General features: G+C 52.0%; 1 protein-coding gene across 3 annotated transcripts in view; it reads left to right on the top strand.

The window, feature by feature from the left end:
• The window catches only part of FBXO9 (F-box protein 9), a 244069-nt gene that overhangs the window by 101757 nt on the left and 118275 nt on the right, over window positions 1–24037 (top strand). For all 3 annotated transcript variants that reach the window (XM_029595721.1, XM_029595720.1, XM_029595719.1), the window contains one exon: window positions 12391–12505. In XM_029595721.1, the coding sequence (XP_029451581.1) occupies window positions 12391–12505 (115 nt within the window). The remainder of the gene's footprint in view (window positions 1–12390; window positions 12506–24037) is intronic.

Genomic DNA, 24037 nt, shown 5'->3' with positions numbered 1-24037 from the left:
AGACGGTTACGCGTTGGAATTTGTGCGGCCTCCCAAGGATCGATTCGTCTTCTCCCCCTGCGGGTCAAGTCTCAAGCGACAGGGAGTGCAACACACGCTGGACAGGCTGCTGACCCTGGGAGCCATCTCGCCCGTCCCCTTAGGAGAGGTGGGCTCGGGGCATTATTCCATTTACTTCGTGGTTCCCAAAAAGGACGGAGCCTTTCGTCCCATTCTGGACCTCAAGGAAATCAACAAGGTGCTCCGGGTCTCCAAGTTTCGTATGGAAACACTCCGCTCTGTCATTGCGGCGGTGCATCAAGGGGAGTTCCTAGCTTCCCTCGACCTCACAGAGGCCTATCTACATATCCCTATTCATCCGGCTCATCACAGATTCCTTCGTTTCAAGATCTTGGGTCGACATTTTCAGTTCCAGGCGCTACCATTCGGCCTGGCAACCGCGCCCAGAACCTTCACAAAGATCATGGTGGTGGTAGCGGCCGCACTCCGGAAGGAAGGCATTCTGGTTCACCCTTACTTGGACGACTGGCTCATTCGCGCGAAATCCCTGTCTCAGGGACGGGCGGCGGTCGACAGGGTGGTGTCCTTCCTTCAGTCACTCGGCTGGGTGGTGAACTTCAGCAAGAGCAGTCTGCGGCCAGCCCAACAGCTGGATTTTCTGGGGGCGCGGTTCGACACGGCTCTGGGCAAGGTCTTCCTGCGTCCGGACAAGGCTCAAGCGCTGCGGGATCAAATCACCCGGTTTGCGTCTCTCCCGACACACACGGCGAGAGACTATCTTCAAGTCCTGGGTTCCATGGCGTTTGCGATCAGCCTGGTTCCCTGGGCTTTTGCACACCTGCGGCCCCTGCAAATGGCCCTACTCTCGAGATGGAAACCAGTCTCCCAGGATTACCAGGCGATTCTCCCACTTCCCCAGACTGCTCGGTCCAGCCTGGAGTGGTGGCTGGACCCCAGGAACCTAGCTCAAGGATGTTCCCTGGAAACGCCGGACTGGGTAGTGGTCACTACCGATGCAAGTCTGTCCGGTTGGGGAGCAGTGTGTCTCCGAAGCTCGGCTCAAGGCACGTGGACGGGGATCAGTCTACCTGGTCAATCAACCGCCTGGAGACGAGGGCGGTTCGCCTAGCCCTGGTGCAGTTTCTGCCGCTGCTCAAGGGGCGCGCGGTTCGAGTTCTCTCAGACAATGCGACGACGGTGGCCTACATCAACCGTCAGGGGGGCACCAGGAGCCAACTGGTCGCGTGGGAGGCCGCGCGCCTGATGGCGTGGGCAGAGCGTTTCTTGAATCAGCTGGCGGCATCTCACATTGCCGGGGTGGACAACATTCAAGCAGACTTCCTGAGTCGTCAAGCGTTGGATCCGGGGGAGTGGTCACTCTCCGACGAAGCGATGTCGCTGATCTCCAGCCGGTGGGGGACACCGGCGATGGATCTCATGGCGTCCGCCGCCAATGCAAAAGCTCCTCGGTTCTTCAGCCGCAGAAGGGAGCGCGGCGCGGAAGGTGTCGATGCTCTGGCTCTCCCCTGGCCCACTCAGATCCTACTTTATGTCTTTCCCCCCTGGCCACTGGTGGGAAAGGTGATTCGGAGGGTGGAACGGCACCACGGTCAGGTCATCATTGTGGCTCCAGAATGGCCACGGCGCCCGTGGTTTGCGGACCTGCTCGGCGTGTCGGTGGACGGCCCACTCAGACTCGCGCACCTCCCACGGCTTCTGCATCAGGGTCCAGTATTTTTGGAGCAGGCGGAACCCTTCTGTCTTGCGGCGTGGCTTTTGAGAGGAGGGCACTCCTGAACAGGGGCTACGCTATTCCCGTGGTGGACACACTTCTCAGGGCGCGTAAGACTTCCACGTCGGTCGCCTACGTGAGGGTCTGGAAGGTATTTGAAGTTTGGTGCTCGGTGCGGGGGACCCCCGCGACCGCAGCTTCCCGCCATCACATCTTGGCGTTCTTGCAGGATGGGCTGGAAAAGGGCCTTTCCTACAATTCGCTCCGAGTGCAGATGTCAGCCCTCGCATCCTTGGCTCGCGCCTCAGGTAGGCCGGATCCGTCGTCTCATCCGGATATCTCCCGGTTCCTCAGAGGAGTTAAACACTTGCGGCCGCCGGTGCGACCTCTTTGTCCTTCCTGGAATCTCAACTTGGTGTTGAGGGCCCTGGGGGAGCTACCCTTCGAGCCCTTACGTCACGCTACCATCAAGGACGTTACCCTAAAGACGGTTTTCCTGGTTGCTATAGCCTCGGCAAGGCGTATCTCCGAACTACAGGCGTTGTCATGTAGGGAGCCCTTCCTGCGGTTCACGGACTCCGGGGTTTCCCTGCGGACGGTTCCTTCGTTCTTGCCTAAGGTGGTCTCCTCGTTTCACATGAACCAGGTGGTGGAACTTCCAGCCTTCTCAGGAGACGCCCCTGCGATGCTTCGGTGCCTGGACGTCAAACGAGCGCTTCTTCGCTATCTGGAGGTGACGAATGACTTTCGACTCTCCGACCATCTCTTTGTACTTTGGTCTGGTGCTAGAAAGGGCCGGCAGGCGTCCAAGACTACCATCGCTCGCTGGCTCAAGGAGGCGGTGGCTGCTGCTTACATTGGTTCCGGGAAGGTTCCTCCGGTGGGTATCAAGGCGCATTCGTTGCGAGCCCAGGCCACTTCCCATGCAGAGTCTCAGCTGGTCTCCATACAAGAAATCTGCCGGGCGGCAACTTGGAAGTCTCTCCACACTTTTGCCAGACACTACCGACTCCATGTACCGGGGACGGAGTCTGGTTCATTTGGGGACAGGGTACTTCGAGCAGGGTTCTCAGGGACCCACCCGGTGTAGGGAAGCTTTGGTACATCCCACCGTCTGGACTGATCCTGTACGTACAGGGAAAAGAAAATTACTTCTTACCTGCTAATTTTCGTTCCTGTAGTACTAGGATCAGTCCAGACGCCCACCCGGTATGATCCTGCTCGACTATTCTCTACTGTCCTTCTGTTCGCTGTTCCTTCCCTCTCGGGGGGTAGGGGTTTTTGTGTGTTGTTATGTTTGACAGTTCTCATTGCATGTTGCATAAATTTGTTCACAGTTTCAATCTTTTGGTTGAGTTCATGCTTGATCCATCATCCTTGGTCTGTCCAGTTTTTTTCTGGCTTGGCTTTGATATTCTCGATACTGAGGATCTAGGAGGGTGCACCAGTTTATATACCAGCACCCTCGAAGTTTTACTCTGACTCCATCTGCTGGACGGGGGACATAACCCACCGTCTGGACTGATCCTAGTACTACAGGAACGAAAATTAGCAGGTAAGAAGTAATTTTCTTATTGGCTCTGTTCTCTAGATCTTCCCATTTCCACACATCATCGCAAGTGTCTGCAATTCATCGCGGGAAAACATCATTACCAGTATCGAGCCCTACCATTCAGACTAGCCTCTGCTCTTCGAGTATTCACAAAATGTCTAGCAGTGGCTGCTGCACACCTAAAAAAAACAGCATTCATGTTTTTCCATACCTAGACGATTGGCTGATCAGAAGCCCATCAGACAGGGAGCTCTGTCTGCCTTAAAAAAACACAATAATACTATTATACTCCCTGGGTTTTCTAATCAACTATCAAAAATCCCTCATAGAGCCGTGTCAACTCACGTTCATCGTGCGGACCTCAATACTACAGTAGCAAAAGCTTTTCTTCCAAACAACCGTGCCAACAATCTAGCACGTTTGGCGAACTCTATAACCCAATACCAGTTCACCTTGACCCACCAACTTCTAGTGCTACTAGGGCACATGGCCTCGACAGTACATGTTACTCCTATGGCGAAGTTAGCCATTAGAAGAACTCAATGGACCTTGAAATCTCAATGGCTGCAAGCTTTCCAACCACTGTCGTACACCATTCAAATAATCCACCAATTACGCCTATCGCTCTACTGGTGGACAAATCAAACAGCATTGAAAGCTGGTCTCCCATTCCAACAGTCGACTCCGCAAGTCATCTTGACCACAGATGCCTCCAACTTGGGATGGGGAGCTGACGACAACAACCTTCAAACACAAGGGACGTGGACTACGCTCGAAATGAAGTGTCAAACATCTTAGAACTTCGAGCAATGCGTTATGCCCTTTATGCCTTCAAAGACTGCCTCTCAAACAAGACTGTGTTGATACAAACAGACAGCACAGTAGCAATGTGGTACATAAACAGGGAGGCACCGGCTCTTATCTGCTCTGCCAGGAAGCGGTGCAGATTTGGGCTTGGACCCTAGAGCACTCCATGCATCTCTGAGCAACTTACCTGGCAGACATACAAAATGTCCTAGCGGATGATCTCAGTCAACATTTCCATCCCCACGAATGGTCTCTGGATCCACAGGTAGTGAGCAAAATCTTTCAACACTGTGGTCGCCCAACCATAGACCTCTTTGCGTCCAAACTGAACCACAAAGTGGAAAGGTTCTGCTCCCTCCACGCCCATCGACAAGCATTCCCCAGGGATGCTTTTGCTCGCCCCTGGAACACAGGTCTTCTATATGCGTATCCTCCAATTCCGCTCATAGCCAAAACTCTCGTGAAGCTACAACAGGACAGAGGATCAATGATCCTCATAGCCCCGTACTGGCCTCGACAAGTATGGTTTCCCATACTCCTCGACCTCTCGATCAGAGAGCCAGTTCGCCTGGGCACAGCGCCCACTCTCATAACTCAGAATCAGGGCAAGTTGCATCATCCCACCCTGACGACTCTTGCCCTGACAGCTTGGATGTTGAAAGCTTAATTCTGCATCCACGTAATCTTTCAACACAAGTCTCTAAAGTTCTCGTAGCTTCATGAAAGCCTTCCACACGTAAATCTTACCGTTCCAAGTGGTCTAGATTTACCAGGGTGTGCACACACAGGTTTTGACCCTTTCTCTTGCCCCACTCCTTTACTAGATTACCTATGCCACCTGTCGGATTCTGGTCTCCAGACATCTGCTGAAAGAGTACACCTAAGTGCCATAGCGGCATACCAGAATAGGGGATGCACCATAACAGCGCAAACCCTAGTAATTCGGTTTGAGAGGCTTACTTCACCTTAAGCCTCCCATTTGACCACCGGTCACTGAATGGGACCTAAATTTAGTACTGACGAGACTCATGCGGTCACCATTTGAGCCTCTACATTTCTGCGATGAAAAATTTCTTACATGGAAAGTATTTTTCTTAGTAGCCATTACATTGGCTAGGAGGGTCAGTGAGTTGCAAGCTCTTGTCACATACTCGCCCTACACAAGGTTCCTGCATGACAGAGTAGTCCTTCGCACTCACCTCAAATTCCAGCAAAAGTAGTAACGGATTTTCACATCAATCAATCAATCAATAGTCTTGCCTACTTTCTCTCCCTGGTGAGAGTGAGGTCTTGGAAAAGAGAGTCTTACACACCTTAGACTGTAAACGTGCGCTAGCTTTTTACCTGAACCGCACGGCGGTCCATAGGAAATCCGCCCAACTCTTTGTTTTTTTCTTTTTGACAAAAATAGACCAGGAGTTGCGGTGGGAAAACACTCTCTCCAACTGGCTAGCAGACTGAATTGAATTCTGTTATGAAAAAGCAAAAATTCTTCTCCAAGGGTGAGTAAGAGCACACTCAGTAAGGGCTTTGTCTACATCAGTAGCACACTATCGTTCAGTGCCCATTCTTGACATGTAAAGCAGCAACATGGAGTCCCCTTCACACCTTTGCAGCTCATTATTGTTTGGACAAAGGAGGATGACCAGATTCAGCCTTTGGACAATCTGTCTTAAAGAACTTATTTCCAGTATATTACCAACTCCTTGTACATCCATCCTGCTGTGATTTCAGGCTGCCTCATTCTTTCCAGCAGTACACCAGTTGTTGTGCTTGTTGCACAAGTTTTATGCCGTTGGTATAATGCAAGAATGACTCAGCCTGTGGCTTGCTAATCACTCATATGTGAGGACTATCATTCTGCTTGTCCTGGGATAAAGCAAAATTGCTCAGCTTGTAATAGATGTTCTCACAGGACAAGCAGGATGGTAGTCCTCACATATGGGTGACATCACAGGATGGAGCCCAATCACGGAAAACTTCTGTCAAAGTTTTCACAACTTAGATTAGCCCCTACTGGGCATGCCCAGCATGGCACTAACCCTGCAGCCAGCAGGGGTCCCCTTCAGTCTTCTTTTTTCCGCGCAGGAGTAGCCTCACGGTTAAGGAGCTCTGCAGAGATTCCTGACAGGAATTTTTCTCACGGAATTACTAAAAGTTAATTTGCCCCACAGGGGTCCCTCTAACTTTTTTAAGCCGCGGTACTCCAGTAAGTTTTTACCCGTGTTTCCGTCAATTACAGTCGAGTTTGGCCCTCGTGGCCTACTGGCCGTCGACCGTACCACGGCTCAATTTTTGCCATGGCGTTGGGGTTCCGTCGGTGCCCAGACTGTAGACGCACCATGTCCATCACAGACCCCCATAAAGTCTGTATAGTATGTCTTGGACAAGAGCACGATGTCTAGACTTGCAACAAATGTGCCTTAATGACAACAAAAGGTCACAAGGCCAGAATGGAGAAGATGGAACTTCTATTCCGTGTTCAAACCCCGACTCCGTCCATTGCATCGACGTCATCAGAACCGGCACAGTCAGCTTCGCACCAGGATCGTCCACCGACCAGTGACCGTCCGGCATTGACGACATCTCGGCCTTTGACACCCTCTACCCCCCCTCAGGACCAAGGGGATCGTAGACACAAACAACACCACCAGCATAGAAAGTTTCGGACCATTGAGAGAGCAAATCCATCATCCGAGCTGCCGTTGAAGAAGCCCCGTAGAGAAAAGGCACTGACCTTTTCGGCGACCGGATCACCGAGGCAACCCTCCCCGATAGGGCATCGGGAGCCGCCTTTAACGGTGGTCCCTCCGGCTATGCCTCTGCCTCCTTCTGTTCCAGAGCCAGGGCTGCTTGCTCCAGGTTTCCGAGAAGAACTGGACTGGATGGTTCAGGAGGCCATCGACAAGGCGATGCAATGACTCCAGGTTCTTCCGACACTGGTGTACCAATTGCGGAACCAATCACTGACCCGATTCCGGCAGCATTGGCACCGCTGCTCTCCAGGATGGAAGTGCTCATAGCCACTTTTCCACCGATGGACCCTGGGTCACCGATGGCACCGGTGCCCTCCCCGCTCACTCTGTCATCGGGGGGAGAAACACTGTTTCTCATCCCTCCTTCGGGAGTTCTGCCTCAGCCATCGATGCCGATACGTCCATCGCCACAATCCAACCATTGGTGCCAATACGTCCGGCACCACCGAGCCATCCATCGATGCCCGCGCCGGTGCCTCCGATTATTCCTTCGATTCCTTCGGAGCCTAGACCAGGACATTCAGGTATCCCACCATCCCGTCCCCCTCTACATCCTAGAGGGGCAGGTGCTGATCCCTATGACACCTGGACTGATGATTCCTCACCAGACACCGATGATTTGCCTTCACCACCTTCACCCACTGAAAGTAGAAAGTGTTCTTCTCCAGAGGACCTTTCCTTTATAAATTTTGTGAAGGAAATGTCTGAATTGGTTCCTTTCCAGTTACAGACTGAACAGGATGATAGACATCAGATGATGGAGTTGCTCCAATTCCTGGATGCTCCCAAGGTAATAACCTCCATCCCTATCCACCAGATTCTTCTGGATCTCCTGAAGAAGAACTGGGAACATCCTGGCTTCTTTGCTCCAGTCCACAGGAAAGCTGACACTACCTATTTGGTGCAGTCAGCTCCGGGCTTTCAAAAACCACAATTGGATCACCAATCTGTAGTGGTAGAATCGGCTCAAAAGAGAGCAAGGAACAGAGGTTTCTAGATGCCATTGGCCGCCGAATCTACCAAGGATCAATGCTCATCTCCCGAATTGCCGCTTATCAGCTCTATATGACCCAATATAATAGGGTCATTTTCAAGCAGATACAAGACTTGACAGATTCCCTGCCTCAGCAATTTCAAGATCAGCTCCAAACCGTAGTAAACAAGGGTTTTGAGGCAGGCAAGCATGAGATCAGATCATCTTATGATATCTTTGATACTGCTACAAGGGTTTCTGCAGCTGCTATTTCGGCGAGAAGGTGGGCCTGGCTTAAGTCTACTGACCTTCACCCTGAGGTACAAGACAGGTTATCTGACCTGCCCTGTGTAGGAGATAATCTGTTTGGCGAACAGATTCAGCGGACGGTGGCGGAACTTAACGACCATCATGAGACTCTAAGACAGCTATCTCTGATGCCTTCTGACTATTCTTCCAAACAGGGGCAGTTTTATGGATATGTTTCTGCATCGATAAAGTATTGGAAAAGATCCAGGCATCTATTCTTTTGTGTTTACCTAGTCTTCCAAACAGCCCTTCAGAAAGGACTCTAAAAAGTCATTCTTCCACTCGAAGAAGTCCTACCCGCCACCAACCAGATCCCGTGCCACGAGACCTTTTCAAAAAGCACAGTCTCGTCAAACAAGTAAACAAAAACCGCAAGCAGCTCCTCAGCCAGGGCCTGCTTCAGGTTTTTGACTTCCACCTAGAGAGCAGCAGCCAGCTTCCATTGCTGCTTATACCAGTGGGAGGTTGATTGAATGCCATATGTTGTGTAAGTGGCACAATCACCTCACACCAATGAGTACTAGTGATAATTGCTCAGGATTACCATCTGAACTTTCTCTCCGTGCCACCGGACTTCCCACCTTGACCGACGTGGAAAACATCCGATCACTCCGTTCATCTGGATCAAGAGGTCTCCCTCCTTCTCCAGTCCAAGGCAATAGAACCCGTACCTTACTCTCAGCAAGGCCTAGGATTCTATTCCCGGTACTTTCTAATCCCCAAAAAATCGGGAGGCGTTCGTCCTAATCTGGACCTACGGGCCCTCAAGTACTTCCAGAGAGAAATTCAAAATGGTAACCTTAGGCTCACTTCTTCCTCTTCTACAAAAAGGAGACTGGCTCTGCTCTCTGGACCTCCAGGATGCATACATTCATATTGCGATAACTCCATCTCATCGCAAATACCTGAGGTTTCTAGTAGGCCCCAAGCACTATCAATACAGAGTGCTTCCATTCGGCTTAGCATCTGCACCATGAGTCTTCACAAAATGCCTCGTAGAAGTTGCAGCTTTCCTCAGGACTCAAGGTGTTCATGTCTACCCCTATCTAGACGACTGGTTAATCAGGGCTCCCACTCAGCAAGCTGCTCTGTCGACCCTCAATCTAACCTTACACACTCTAATTTCATTAGGATTTCTAGTCAACTATGACAAATCCTACTTATTCCCATCTCAAACCTTGTCGTTCATTGGGGCAGACTTGGACACCTTGCAGACAAAGGCTTTCCTGCCTCGAGAGCGAGCCCTCACTCTCGTGTCTCTTGCACACCAACTGCAGTCTCAGCACTCCGCAACTGCATGCCACTTTCTCATCCTCCTAGGACACATGGCGTCCTCATTTCAGGTCACTCTAATGGCCCGTTTGGCCATGAGAGTCATGCAGTGAACTCTACGGTCTCAATGGACTCAAAGCATTCAGCCCCTGTTGACCATTGTCCACATAACCGACTCACTCCGTCAGTCTCTAGCCTGGTGGAAAAATCAGATCAATCTCCTCCACGGCTTGCCCTTTCAGGCTCCAGACCCTCAATTAATTCTCACCACCGATGCTTCCAACCTCAGATGGGGAGCCCATGTGGCCAATCTGAAGACACAAGGCTCTTGGTCTCCAGAGGAAGCCAAACACCAAATAAATTTCCTGGAGCTTCGAGCAGTCAGTTATGCTCTCAGGGCATTTCAGGATCGCCTCTTAAATCAAGTTATCCTGATCCAGACAGACAACCAAGTGGCCATGTGGTACATCAACAAACAAGGAGGCACGAGCTCCTTCTGTGTCAGGAAGCTGCACAGATATGGGCGGAAGCTCTCTCCCATTCGATGTACCTCAGGGCCACCTACTTGCCAGGAGTGGACAGTGTGTTGGCAGACAAGCTGAGTTGCATCTTTCAACCGCACGAGTGGTCTCTCAACCCCTCGGTAGCAAACTCCATCTTCCAGCAATGGGGGATATCCTCAGATAGACCTCTTTGCGTCACTTCAAAATCGCAAAGTAGAGAACTTCTGCTCTCTCATTTGCAGCAAACACTCTCAGCCCAGAGATGCATTCTCCCTCTCGTGGGCAACCAGTCTACTATACGCATTCCCTCCACTTCCTATTCTCTTGAAGACTCTCGTAAAATTACGTCAGGGCAAGGGAACCATGATCCTGATAGCACCTCACTGGCCACGCCAAGTATGGTTCCCAATACTGCAGGATATTTCCATTCGCAGGCACATTCCCTTGGGAAAGGACCCGCTTCTGATTACTCAAAACGATGGGTGCCTCCGCCATCCCAATCTTCACGCCTTGTCCCTGAAGGCATGTATGTTGAAAGGTTAATCCTTTAGCCATTTAACCTTTCTGAACCAGTTTCCAATGTCTTGATTGCTTCACGGAAGCCTTCCACGAGAAAAGCTTACTCTTACAAATGGAACAGGTTCACGTCATGGTGCTCTTCTCACTCTTGACCCCCTTTACCTGTCCAGTCATGAAGTTTTTGGACTATCTCTGGCATTTATCAGAGTCATGTCTAAAAACATCTTCCATCAGGATGCATGTCAGTGCAGTAGCTGCCTTCCATAAAGGTATCTGGGATGTTCCTATATCAGTACAACCCCTTGTCACACGTTTTCTAAAAGGCTTGCTTCACCTCATGCCTCCAGTGCGTCCTCCGGCCCGTTCTTGGGACCTTAATCTGGTTTTGGGTCGGCTCATGAAATCACCATTCGAGCCTCTTCACTCCTGTGAACTTCGATATCTCACATGGAAAGTAATTTTCCTTTTGGCAATCACTTCAGCTTGCAGAGTTAGTGAACTACAGGCCCTAGTTACCTATCCGCCTTACACTAAACATCTGCAGGACCGGGCAGTACTCCACACTCACCCTAAATTCTTACCCAAGGTAGTTTCGGATTTTCATCTAAATCAATCCATCATACTACCTACCTTTTTTCCCAGGCCCCATTCCAACCCAGGAGAGCAGGCTCTGCATACCCTTGACTGTAAACGGGCTCTAGCGTTCTACCTAGACCGTACACTCAATTATTTGTCTCTTTCCATTCCACCAAATTGGGGCAGCCAGTGGGTAAGCAGACTCTCTCCTCCTGGTTAGCGGACTGCATGTCCTTTTGCTATCAGCAAGCGGGCATTCCATTTCAAGACCGTGTTAAAGCACACTCTGTGAGGGCCATGACGACTTCAGTAGCACACCTACGATCGGTGCCGCTTCCTGACATTTGCAGGGTTGCCACCTGGAGTTCTCTCCACACCTTTGCAGCCCACTATTGCTTGTACAAAGCCGGAAGACAAGATTCCATCTTCGGCCAGTCTCTGTCCTTCGTAACCTGTTTACAACGTGACGTACCAACACCCTTCCGCCTGCCCGGTAGGGTTAAAGATGCCCTTGACCAAAATTTATCCTAATCTTAGTGCCTTGCGCACCTAGATACATTTGGTGCATTTCTCGGACATCCTCAGCTCCATACTCACCCATATGTGAGGACTACCATCCTGCTTGTCCTGTGAGAAAGCAAATGTTGCTTACCTGTAACAGGTGTTCTCACAGGACAGCAGGATGTTAGTCCTCACGAAACCCGCCCGCTGCTCCGCGGTGTTGGGTTCCTTACGTTTTCTTATTTTTTTTTTCTGCACTGCCTGTAGCTTTTAAACAAGACTGAAGGGGGACCCCTGCTGGCTGCAGGGTTGGTGCCAGGCGGGGCATGCCCAGTAGGGGCCAGTCAAAGTTCTGGAAACTTTGACAGAAGTTTTCTGTGATTGGGCTCCATCCTGTGATGTCACCCATATGTGAGGACTAACATACTGCTGTCCTGTGAGAACACCTGTTACAGGTAAGCAACATTTGCTTTATCCCAGGACAGCAGGATGTAGTCCTCACAGAACCCACCCGCCCACCCCGCAGAGTTGGGTCCGATACGTTTTATTATTTTATTTTTTTAGCTCACGCTTACTGCTACAAACGAGACTGAAGGGAGACCCCTGTGGCTGAGAATATCATGGCATGCTGGGCATGCTCAGTGTGCCAGCCAAATGTTTCTAGAAACTTTTGACAGACGTTTGTGTCAGGGCTCCAACTGATGATGTCACCCATATGTGAGGACTACATCCTGCTGTCCTGGGATAACACCTATTACAAGGTAAGCACTTTTGTTTTGTCCATCCACTCATTTATCCTAATCTCACCAGATCACAGAAGAGAAATTGTCCAGCAGATTTCAGTGTAGCAAATATTTTCTAATGTCAAATGTAAATTTTTCTTTTCACAGTGCTGCCTATGGAGGTTCTAATGTACATTTTCCGATGGGTGGTTTCTAATGATCTGGACCTAAGATCATTAGAGCAGCTATCTATGGTCTGTAGAGGATTTTACATTTGTGCCAGGTATGCTCCTATTGAGTTATTACCATTGAACGTTTTCTGAAAATTTATTCTCCAAGGACAAGCAGAATGGTAGTCCTCATATGTGGGTGACATCATCGGATGGAGCCCTGGTCTGGAACTTTGATCTCAAAGATTCTAGAACTTTCAGTCATGCCCCTACTGAGCTTGTGCAGCTGTAGTCATTACCCTGCTACCTAGGCAGAGTCCCTCCGTCTTTATTTCCATGGAGCCGTTTGGTCACGGGAGCTGTGTATGTCACAGTATTCAGCTTTGCGCTCTCCTCACAGTTTTTGTAAATAATTTTTTCTAGAGCTGCAGCTGTTTTTCTTTCCCTTTCAGTAGTGTATTTTCTTTTCCTTTTTCCTCTTCTTTCCACTGCCTGCCAGCCGCATGGCAGGCCGTAGTGGCTGTGCAGTCTGGCTGAGTCTATTACTATCCCTTATTAAATAATTCCCTGTACGTACCAGGATCAGTCCAGACTGCTGGGTTATGCCTCCCGTCCAGCAGATGGAGTCAGAGAGAAACTGAAAAGGCACCATCTATATACCCTGGTGCGCCCCCCTGCGATCCTTCAGTATATCTCTGACTCTGAGAGAGCATAACCTGCGGTCCTGATGTACTGAAAAAAAACCCCAAAAAAACCCAGAAAGTTTATTAAGAGGAGTGAAGTGATCCACTATTTCAGGTTTGATTTAAGTTATCTGGGAGGCAACTGTGACTAGAACTCGAGAAAAGCTGAAGTGAGGAGCCATAGCAGGCAAGGCAGGGCTCTGCCCTGAAGCCTTTCCCCGGAGTACATTTTGCCCAGCCCAGTGAGAGGAGGGGGAGTATTCATCGGTGGGCCGGTCACGTTCCCCCTCCGCCTCCAGAGAAACCCATCCCTCGGAGAAAGTTGGCAGAAGGAGTTTCTCCTTTCTGCAGGCTCCAAGCGTTTTCAAAGTTTGTGTAAAAAAAAAAAGTGCTGCATTGCTAGCTGCTGCGGAAAGCGCTGTTGAATTGAAAAAAAAAAACCAAAAAACGAGGTGTGTTTACAAATTCCCTGCCTGCTGTACTCTCTGGGTTTCCGGAGGGGGTGGCCTGCCACCCGTCCCCGTTTTGCGCCCCTTTCTCTTCAGGGCAATACCCAGGGGACTCGTTTGTGTGGGGAGTCGGGGCTCCGGCTCTCGCGCGAAGGCCTCTATTCCTGGTGCATTCCCGGGGATGAGGGGCCTTTGCGGAGAGCAGCCCCGACCGAGAAGTCACTCCCTTCGCGGCTGATCTCCTCGGGTGGCCTCGCGGGGGTAGACATACAGGGAGCGTTCCCGAGTGCGGAGGCGGCGGCTATTTTGGATCGCGCGGCGGCCATTTTAAATCGACCCGGTCGTGAAGCGGAGCTGTCAGAGGATGATGATCCCCTCTCCCCGCCGGAGTTAAGTCCTCCCAGGGGCCGCGGTTCATCTGGGCATGCTAAGGGGGATACTTGGAAGAGGCCACACCCCTTCTCGTCTCAATTTGTGCTTTTGCTGCACAAAGCTTACCTGGAGGCAGAAGCAGATTGGGAGCAGGGGTCTTCGGCTCCCAATAAGCGGGGGAAAATTTCTATAAGTCCTGAGGGACTAGGTTTAGGAAAAGCTGCTCCTTCCCCAGCTCCTAAGCCCCCGCAGCATAATCCGGTGGATCCTGCCTCTCAAGATCCCCCTACTCCTGATTCAGGGGCAGACATGGGGAGCGCGGATCTCGTAGAGGGCGATGATCCGCTCGTCCTCAGATTGTTCCATAAGGAGGAGTTGGACCCCTTGATCTCGCATGTTCTTCAAGAACTGGGGATCCCAGTCCCACAGATTGATTCAAATTCTTTACCAGGCGACTTGGAGTTGACGGGGCTCCGCGCGCCGTCCCATGCATTTCCTTATCACAACAAACTTTCCCAGATCGTGTCCCGGGAATGGGATGCTCCGGAGCCTACCTTGAGAGTTGGACGAGCTATGGATAAGCTGTACCCGCTTCCTCTTGAGGCTTTGGAATTGCTTAAGGTGCCTAAGGTGGATTCGGCGGTCACGGCCATCGCTAAACATACCACAATCCCAGTTACAGGTGGCACGGCCCTTAAGGGATCCCCAAGATAGAAAATTGGAAGTGTTGCTGAAGCGAATCTTTGAAGTGTCAGCCCTAGGGGTGCGAGCGACGGTTTGTAGTTGCATGGTATAAAGGGCTACCCTCCGCTGGGTGCAGGAAATGTTAACGTCTCAGGATTTGCCTCCAGGGGAAGCAGAGCAGGCGAACCGAATGGAATCTGCAGTGGCCTATGCGGCGGATGCCCTGTATGATCTTCTCCGTACTTCAGCCCGCTCCATGGCGTCAGCAGTCTCCGCGCGCCGACTCCTCTGGCTACGCCATTGGGCGGCGGACTCATCCTCCAAAGCGCAACTTGGTTCCTTCCCTTTTCGGGGTAAGTTGTTATTTGGGGATGAGTTGGAGCAGCTTATTAAGTCCTTGGGAGAGAACAAGGTCTTCAAATTGCTGGAAGACAGGCCGAAATCATTTCGTTCCTCGGGATCCTTTCGTGGTCGTTTTTGCGGACTGTGCCGGTATCGCTCCTGGAGCGGTTCCTCTTCATTTGCACCGCGGCAACCGCCAGCACGCTCTCAAGGATGGTCTGCTTCCTTTCGTGGCCGGCGGCAATCGCGCACGGGGGCGAGCCATGCCTTCACCAATAATAAGACGCCACAATGAGGGGACGCCGGTCCATCCCTCCGTTCCGGAAGTGGGGGGTCGTTTATTTCACTTTCGGGAGGAATGGGCCAGAATAACCTTAGACCAGTGGGTCCTCGACATTATAAACCACGGCTACACCTTGGATTTTGCACGACCCCTGCGCGATTTCTTCCTAGCCTCCCCCTGCGGGTCGCGAGAAAAGCAAGAGGCTATTTCGCAAACGCTAGCGTGGTTACAGGCTCTGGGGGCTATAGTTCCCGTACCTGTGGCCGAGCAAGGCACGGGTCGCTACTCCATCTATTTCATCGTCCCAAAGAAGGAAGGAACCTTCCGTCCCATCCTCGATCTAAAACAGGTCAACAGAGCTCTAAGAATCCCACGCTTCCGAATGGAGACTCTGCGTTCCGTCATTGTGGTGGTCCACAAAGGCGAATTTTTGGCTTCTTTGGATCTCACGGAGGCTTACCTGCACATCGGGATACAGGAAGGTCATCAGAGGTTCCTAAGGTTCATGGTCCTGGGAGCCCATTACCAGTTTTGTGCTCTCCCCTTTGGTCTCGCAACAACCCCGAGGGTCTTCACCAAAGTAATGGTAGTCGTCGCCGCAAGTCTCCAAAGAGAAGGAGTGCTCGTCCATCCTTACTTGGACGACTGGCTCATTCGGGCAAAATCAAGAAGGCTTTGCGAGGAGGCAGTACGCACAGTCATTTACCGTCCGAGCTCCCTAGGTTGAGTCGTCAACTACTCCAAGAGCCAGCTGATACCCTGCCAGACCCTAGAGTTTCTGGGGGCCTTGTTCAATACGGAGTGGGGCAAGGTTTCCCTGCCGCAGGCGCGAATGGAGCGACTGATGGCGCACGTTCGTCGTCTACTAGCTCTGTTGCTGCCGGTGGTAAGGGATTATTTACAGGTTCTTGGATATATGGCGTCCACCCTAGAGATGGTGCCTTGGGCTTTTGCGCAAATGCGACCATCATAGAGAGCGCTATTATCTCGATGGGACCCCAAGTCGGAAGAATTCCGGGTGCCATTACCACTTCTGGACCCGGCAAGGGCCAGTCTGCAATGGTGGTTGCAGCCGACCCATTTGCTCCAGGGAGTCGATTTGGAGCCTCCGAAATGGATCCTCGTCACAACGGACGCCAGCCTGTCGGGTTGGAGGGCGGTCTGCCAATCTCAGTCCGCACAGGGGCGTTGGACGGCTTCGCAGTCCAAGTGGTCCATCAACCGTCTGGAGACAAGGGCAGTCCGCTTGGCGTTGCGGTGGTTTCTCCCTCTGATCCGATATCAAGCAGTCCGAGTCCTGTCAGACAATGCAACGACGGTGGCCTATATAAATCGCCAAGGAGGAACCAGGAGTTACTTGGTTGCGTCCGAGGCGAGCAAGTTAATGGATTGGGCGGAAGCGCATCTGTCTCGATTAGCAGCCTCACACATTGCCGGCGTCGACAACATCCAGGCGGACTATCTCAGCCGGCAGCAGTTAGATCCGGGGGAGTGGGAACTGTCACAAGAGGCACTCAAACTCATCGTTCAAAGATGGGGAACGCCCTGCGTAGACCTCATGGCGACGCGCCTAAATGCAAAGGCAGCATGTTTCTTCAGCCGCAGACGAGAGCACGGCTTGGAAGGCGTGGACGCATTGGTTCTTCCATGGCCCGAACATGTTCTCTTGTACGTGTTCCCTCCGTGGCCACTGATAGGCAAAGTGTTGCGTCAGAATCCCACGTGGGTCCGGTCGTTCTCGTGGTGCCGGAGTGGGCCAGGAGGCCGTGGTTTGCCGATCTGATCAATCTAGTGGTAGACGGTCCCTTGTGTCTCGGTCACCTTCCTTGCCTATTGCGGCAGGGTCCAGTGTTTTTCGACCAGGCCGATCGCTTTTGTCTAGCGGCTTGGCTTTTGAGGGGCGTCAATTGAGGAAGAAGGGATATTCTGATTCGGTCATTACTACTCTTCTTCAAGCTCGTAAGCCGTCTACTTCGGTTACCTACGTGTGGGTTTGGAAGGTGTTCGACCCTTGGTGTCGTGGTTCCTCCATGTCTCCAAGATAAGCTACGGTGTCACAGGTCCTCCAGTTCCTGCAGGAGGGCCTAAAGAAGGGCTTATCCTATAATTCCCTTAGAGTGCAGGTGGCGGCTTTAGGCTGTTTCCGCGGCAAAATTGATGGCGTTTCCCTAGCCATGCACCCCGATGTAGCCAGATTTTTGAAGGGGGTCAGGGATTTGCATCCACCGGTGCGACCTATCTGTCCCGCTTGGAGTCTAAATTTAGTTCTTCGTGGCCTTAGTACTTCTCCTTTTGAGCCGCTGAAGCGGGCTACACTCAAAGATCTCACTCTTAAGACAGTTTTCTTGGTGGCTATTTGTTCGGCGAGGCGCATTTCAGAGCTCCAAGTGCTGTCATGCAGAGAGCCTTTCCTCCGCATTTCGGATTCGGGTGTTTCGCTTCGAACTGTCCCTTCCTTCTTGCCTAAGGTGGTTACGTCTTTTCATGTGAATCAGACTGTAGAACTCCCAGCCTTTTCGGCGAAAGACAGTGAGGCTTCCGACCTTAGGAGGCTGGATGTTCGAGTGTTGTTGAGATACTTAGAGGTCACCAATCCTTTTCGATTGTCTGATCATCTTTTCGTTTTATGGAGTGGCCCTAAGAAGGGGTCCAAAGCTTCTAAGATGACTATAGCCCGCTGGCTGAAGGATGCTATTGCTTCAACTTACATTTGTAGGGGACGTGCCGTTCCGGAAGGTCTTAAGGCTCATTCTCTGCGTTCCCAGGCGGCGTCTTGGGTGGAGAGTGCCTTTGTTTCCCCTCAGGAAATTTGCCGGGCGGCGACTTGGAAATCCTTGCACACTTTTGCTAGACATTACCGTTTGGATGTATAGGATCCGACAGTACCTTCGTTTGGCAGCGGTGTGCTTCGAGCGGGACTGTCAAGGTCCCACCCCTTTTAGGAACAAAAGAAGAAGGAGACCGGAGGTCCTTCAAAGGTGCTTTATTAGTTGCCCGACTCTAGGCCTGAGTTTCGCCTGTAAAGGCTGCTTCAGGGGCTTTTATAGATATCTCTAACGAATTTAGAGATATATTCTTCAATGCAAACAGATGTTTATTCATCCATCAATCGGAAATTCCTCGATTGTGGTCAAAAGCAGTTTAAAATTCAATGCGCGTCTGAGATCAGATAGAATTTTAAATTCTATCTGATCTCAGACGTTTGCATTGAAGAATATATCTCTAAATTCGTTAGAGATATCTATAAAAGCCCCTGAAGCAGCCTTTACAGGCGAAACTCAGGCCTAGAGTCGGGCAACTAATAAAGCACCTTTGAAGGACCTCCGGTCTCCTTCTTCTTTTGTTCCTCACGGCTTTTCTTGACCGCCTTCCTCTTTGTTTTTTGGGCCCACCCCTTTTAGGGCAGCTTGGGTACTTCCCAGCAGTCTGGACTGATCCTGGTACGTACAGGGAAAGGAAAATTAGGACTTACCTGATAATTTTCATTCCTGTAGTACCAAGGATCAGTCCAGACGCCCGCCCATGTCAGTAACAGTCCCGACACTGTATTCTTGTATTTCAGAATTCCTGTATGGAATGCTTACACAACCTTCTTATCGTTTCGTTCAGCGGCATTTTCAGCCGGGGTTTTTTCCCTCGTTTTTTCCAAGAGTTCATGTTTCACTTGTTCTAGTCACAAGTTCTTGCCTAGGATTTCTTCTATCATTCTGCTTTGTTATCGATTTATACTGAAGGATCGCAGGGGGGCGCACCAGGGTATATAGGTGGTGCCTTTTCAGTTTCTCTCTGACTCCATCTGCTGGACAGGAGGCATAACCCAGCAGTCTGGACTGATCCTTGGTACTACAGGAACGAAAATTATCAGGTAAGTCCTAATTTTCCTATACTGCACCTGCAGTTTAATATCTGTGTCCTCTCCTTGCTGTTTTTGTACCTTTGTCAGGTGCTGGCAGGACTGACTGTAGTCTGTGGGTGATCCGTGTAGGCTGCTGAGCCTGGGAACTCACCCGAGTTCTACCCAGGCAGGAGTTCCACTCCATTTCACCGATCGATCAGCATCAGTAGAGGTTCAGTCAGTGAAGAGAGAGAGGACCACACCATTCTGTGGGGGGGAGAGCTCATCCTCCCCCCATTCAAAGGAGCTAGTCTCCACAGGCAGGAGCCCTGGATGACATAGCCTCCCTTTCTGCTTGCCTTTGATGGCAATGCAGACTTGGTTAGAGAGAGGGTGAGCAGGAGCCTGGGGCATGCAGCTTGCTGATGCACCTTCAGTGCCATGCCCAGTAACAGTTGCTTGTGCACATCTGTGACCAGCGCACCATTGATCTGAGACGTCGATGTCAAGATCGTGTCAGGGATTAGGACTTCCATTGAGCACCATAATTACCCTGGATGCCATCGAAGAGTGTGACCACCTCGATGCTGTAAGGGCCTTCTATGCTGTAGGCGTGGTCGCAATGAAATGGAGTCATCGAGCGCCTAGCCTCACTGTGGCAGAGTAGCGGCACCAGCCTCTAGTGTCAGGGACCAGTATTGCCATTGAGTGCTATGGTCCCCCCTCGATGCCGTTAGAGCTGCCCTCAATGCCATAGAGATATATATATGTGACCGAGATGCTTGGCCTCGATGCTATGATGAGAAAATGTGGTTTTATATGAATGTGATGTGTGTGTTTGGCGTATTTATTGTAGGCGATATTTTTAATTTCCTAGCGTGTAGCAGATAGCAGATGGACTCAGGACCAATGGGTATAGTGTACTCGTGCTAGCAGTTGGAGACGGATCAGATTTCAATCTGACGTCAGCACCTAGTACATATACCCCTGCAGGAAGTGCAGATTCTCAGTATTTTTCCGTCTTCAAAGCAGTTAGGAGCTATCTTCATGCTCACCGAGTGTTACAACAAAATTAAAGAACAAAACATCCTGAAGATGAGCCCTGCACTCCTGCGGTGATACCCTCGGGTCCCTCCCCCAGTTGAGTTTCCCGAGGTGATTTCCGTGGTCCCTCGGATGTGAGAGCCTCGGTCCAGTGGCCGAATCGTGGCAGGGACCTAGCCCCCGAGCGAGAAGGGCTCCGGCGCGGCACAGAGGCAGCCTCGGTCTGGAGCCAAATCGCGGCGAGGACTTAGCCCCCGAGCGAGAGGAGTTCGGGCGCAGCTGAGAGGCAGCGGGTGCATCCCCTCGAGCGTGGCGGTGAAGGTACTTACCCTCTCCCTCTGCAGCCGGAGACCGCCTGGGTCGAAACCGGGGAGCGCCGAAGACAAGGTAAGGCGTACATTTTCCTTTTAAACGGTCTCTGAAGATCGAGGAGGAGCAGGGTCTGCCCACGTGGAGACCCACTAAGGAGGTCGCCATATTGCCCATACACTCGCCGTCGCCATCTTGTCTTTCTTCGCCGCCCGATCGAGCGCACAAATTAAGCTAAGCGCATATTTTAAACTAGGCGCCCAGTAATTGGGCGTGTATTATAGGCGCCGATTTTTGGGCGCGTATTATAGGCAACGATTTTTGGCGCGCATTATAGGTGCCGATTTTTGAATAGGCGCAGATAGTTGGGCACGCATTATAAGCGCACATAATTCTTGGGCGCACCTCCTTAGGCGCACACTGCAAGGGGCATACCAATGGCGCAGAGCAAAACCGGCGTGCATATACCAGACGCAATGGATCGCATAAGAGCTTACGCGTCCACAGAAGCGGCACCTCCAATAATAGGCATAAAAGCCCAAGGCCTCTGCCCTGCATGCCACCTCAGAGCCGCACAAAGTGAGGAAGGCGGCCGCCCTATGCGCACACTGTGAGGAGGCCCTGGGAGACCCAGGCCAGGGCCAGCCCCACCCGGGTCCCAGTGCTAGCTCCTCGGGAGGCACCCCGGAGCTAGCTGGCCCTAGTGATTCCATCCCTCAGATGGGGAACCCCAGGGAACCGGCGCCCCTCAACTTGGACCCGGCATCGATCTCCTGGGTGGAGTTATTTAAAGGGATTCACGCCTTTGTTAAGATGCAGACTGAACCCCGGGCCGGCTATCCATATGCTCCGGAAGACCCTCATGCCCCAGGACCCTCGAGGCCTAGGCACAGGCTCCCACCACCCAGAAGCCCCACCTACGGGGACACTGATTTCTCCGAGGAAGAAGTTGAGCCCCTCGAGGAGGGAGAACTCCCCTCGGGGACGGAGCCGCATCGAACCATGAGACGCTTCTTCTCAAAGGATGAGCTTCTGGACCTGGTATCTCAATGCTTGTCGGAACTCGCCATCCCGGGCCAAAGCACCCTAGGGGAACCTAGAATGAACCCCCTGCTGGAGGGCCTTCGACAGACGTCCCACCATTTCCCCCTCTTACAGGCGGCACAACAGCTAATTGACCTGGAGTGGAATACGCCGGAATCCTCATTCAAAGGGGGTCGAGCCTTATTGGCCATGTACCCCCTGGACCCAGCAACCAAGGAGCTTCTGGCGTGCCCCAAGGTAGACGCCATGGTTTGCGCGGTCACTAAGCGCACCACCATACCAGTGGAAGGAGGAGCGGCCCTCAAGGATGCACACGACCGACGCCTGGAAGCCATACTGAATCAGGCCTTTGAGGTAGCAGCCATGTCCCTACAAATTGCGCCCTGCTGTACAGTGGTGACACGCTCCTGTTTATCCCAAGCCAGGAGCAACACCCCGGGGGAAGACATGGAACCGGCACTTTCGTTCCTCACTGATGCTGCCTCCGACCTAGTACGCACGGCAGCCAGAGGAGTGTCATCCACAGTGGCAGCCAGGAGACAACTCTGGCTGCGAAATTGGTCGGCCGATGCCTCCTCCAAGACACGCCTCACAAGACTGCCCTTCAGGGGATCCCTCCTGTTAGGCAGCGAACTAGAGAAGCTGGCAAACAAATGGGGCGACTCTCCAGTTCCTTGCCTACCAGAGGACAAGACTAAGAGAAACCAGCGTTCCTTCCCCAGGCCTTCCAGAGGCAGAAATTCTCAGCGCTTCAACCCTTACAGGAACAACTTCCAAGCGCCCCGCCCTACAGGCAGGAACCATTCCTTTCGGAACAAACACAGCAAGAGGGGAACCAGCTCGGGCCCAGGCCCCAGCCGCACCCCACAATGAGATTCAGCCGACCCATCCAAGGGAAGAAGCCATAGGGGGCAGACTATCCCTATTCTACCGCAGATGGGTCGAGATAACTTCGGACAAGTGGGTCCTAGCCATCATCAGAGAAGGGTACTACCTGGATTTCCTCCGAACCCCTCCGGACAAGTTCGTGGAATCTCCCTGCCACGACCCCCTCAAGAGGGCGGCAGTGGAAGCTACCCTGTCCAGACTCCTGACCCTAGAGGCCATAACACCGGTACCAGCTCGGGAATTAAATTCCGGGCATTACTCCATTTACTTCATCGTACCCAAGAAAGAAGGTACGTTCAGACCCATCCTGGACCTCAAGTCAGTCAACAGACATCTAAAGGTCCCAAGATTTCGAATGGAAACCCTGCTGTCAGTCATACGTGCAATACAGCCAGGAGAATATCTCACATCCTAGATCTGTTGGAAGCCTACTTGCACATCCCAATCCATCAGGAACACCAGCGCTACCTACGCTTCAAGGTCCTGAATCACCACTGTCAATTCCGGGCACTACCCTTCTGGTTAGCCACTGCACCGCGGACCTTCACCAAGGTAATAGTAGTGGTAGCGGCGACACTCAGGAAGGAGGGAATTTTTGTTCATCCTTACCTGGACGACTGGCTGATCAGAGCAAAATCACCGAAGGAGAGCCACCGAGCAACCAACAGTCATAACTCTACTGGAAAGCCTAGGATGGGTAGTCAATACAAACAAGAGCTCCCTACAGCCATCGCAGTCGCTGGAATACCTAGGAGTCCGATTCGACACCAAGGAGGACAAGGTCAGTCTGACCCCCAAAAGGAGATCAAAGCTGCGGGACCGACTCCAGACCCTGCTGAGCGCCACCCAGCCCACAGCATGGGATTACCTACAAGTCCTCGGTCTAATGGCATCCACACTGGAAGTGGTACCATGGGCGCGAGCCCACATGAGACCCTTGCAGCGCCCTCTCCTATCACGGTGGAGTCCACGATCCCAGAACTACACTGTGCATCTTCCTCTACCGACCAGAGTTCGGATCCAGCTAAGATGGTGGCTGCAGTCCAACCACGTGAGCCGGGGATCAAGAATATCCTCCCCCACCTGGACCCTGCTCACCACAGATGCCAGCCTACGCGGATGGGGAGCACACTGCGAAGAGCTAACCGCCCAAGGGCGGTGGAACAAAGTCGAGTCGGGGTGAAACATCAACCGATTAGAGGCACGGGCAGACCGGCTAGCCTGCCTGCGGCTTGCCCACAGACTTCGAAGCAAAGCGGTCAGAGTGATGTCAGACAACGCCACCATGGTGGCCTACATCAACAGACAGGGCGGAACCAGAAGCCAACAGGTATCCTTAGAAATAGCCCCCCTGATGACCTGGGCAGAAGCAAATCTCCAGGACATCTCCGCCGTCCACATCGCCGGGAAGGACAACACCACGGCAGACTTCCTCAGCAGAGAAAACCTAAACCCAGGAGAATGGAAGCTGTCAACCACAGCCTTCAAGATGATAGTGGATCAGTGGGGGACCCCAGCCATGGATCTTCTGGCAAACAGATCCAACGCCCAAGTACCCAGATACTTCAGTCACAGGCGAGATCCGCATTCACAAGGGATCGACGCCCTGGTACAGACCTGGCCACCGGGGACCCTCCTATACACCTTTCCCCCATGGCCCCTGCTGGGCGCAATCATTCACAAGACTCAGCGACACAGAGGTATAGTTCTTC

This window comes from Rhinatrema bivittatum, chromosome 3 (genome assembly GCF_901001135.1).
Source record: "Rhinatrema bivittatum chromosome 3, aRhiBiv1.1, whole genome shotgun sequence".
Classification (NCBI taxonomy): Eukaryota; Metazoa; Chordata; class Amphibia; order Gymnophiona; family Rhinatrematidae; genus Rhinatrema; species Rhinatrema bivittatum.
This window is presented reverse-complemented; position numbering and strand designations above follow the sequence as displayed.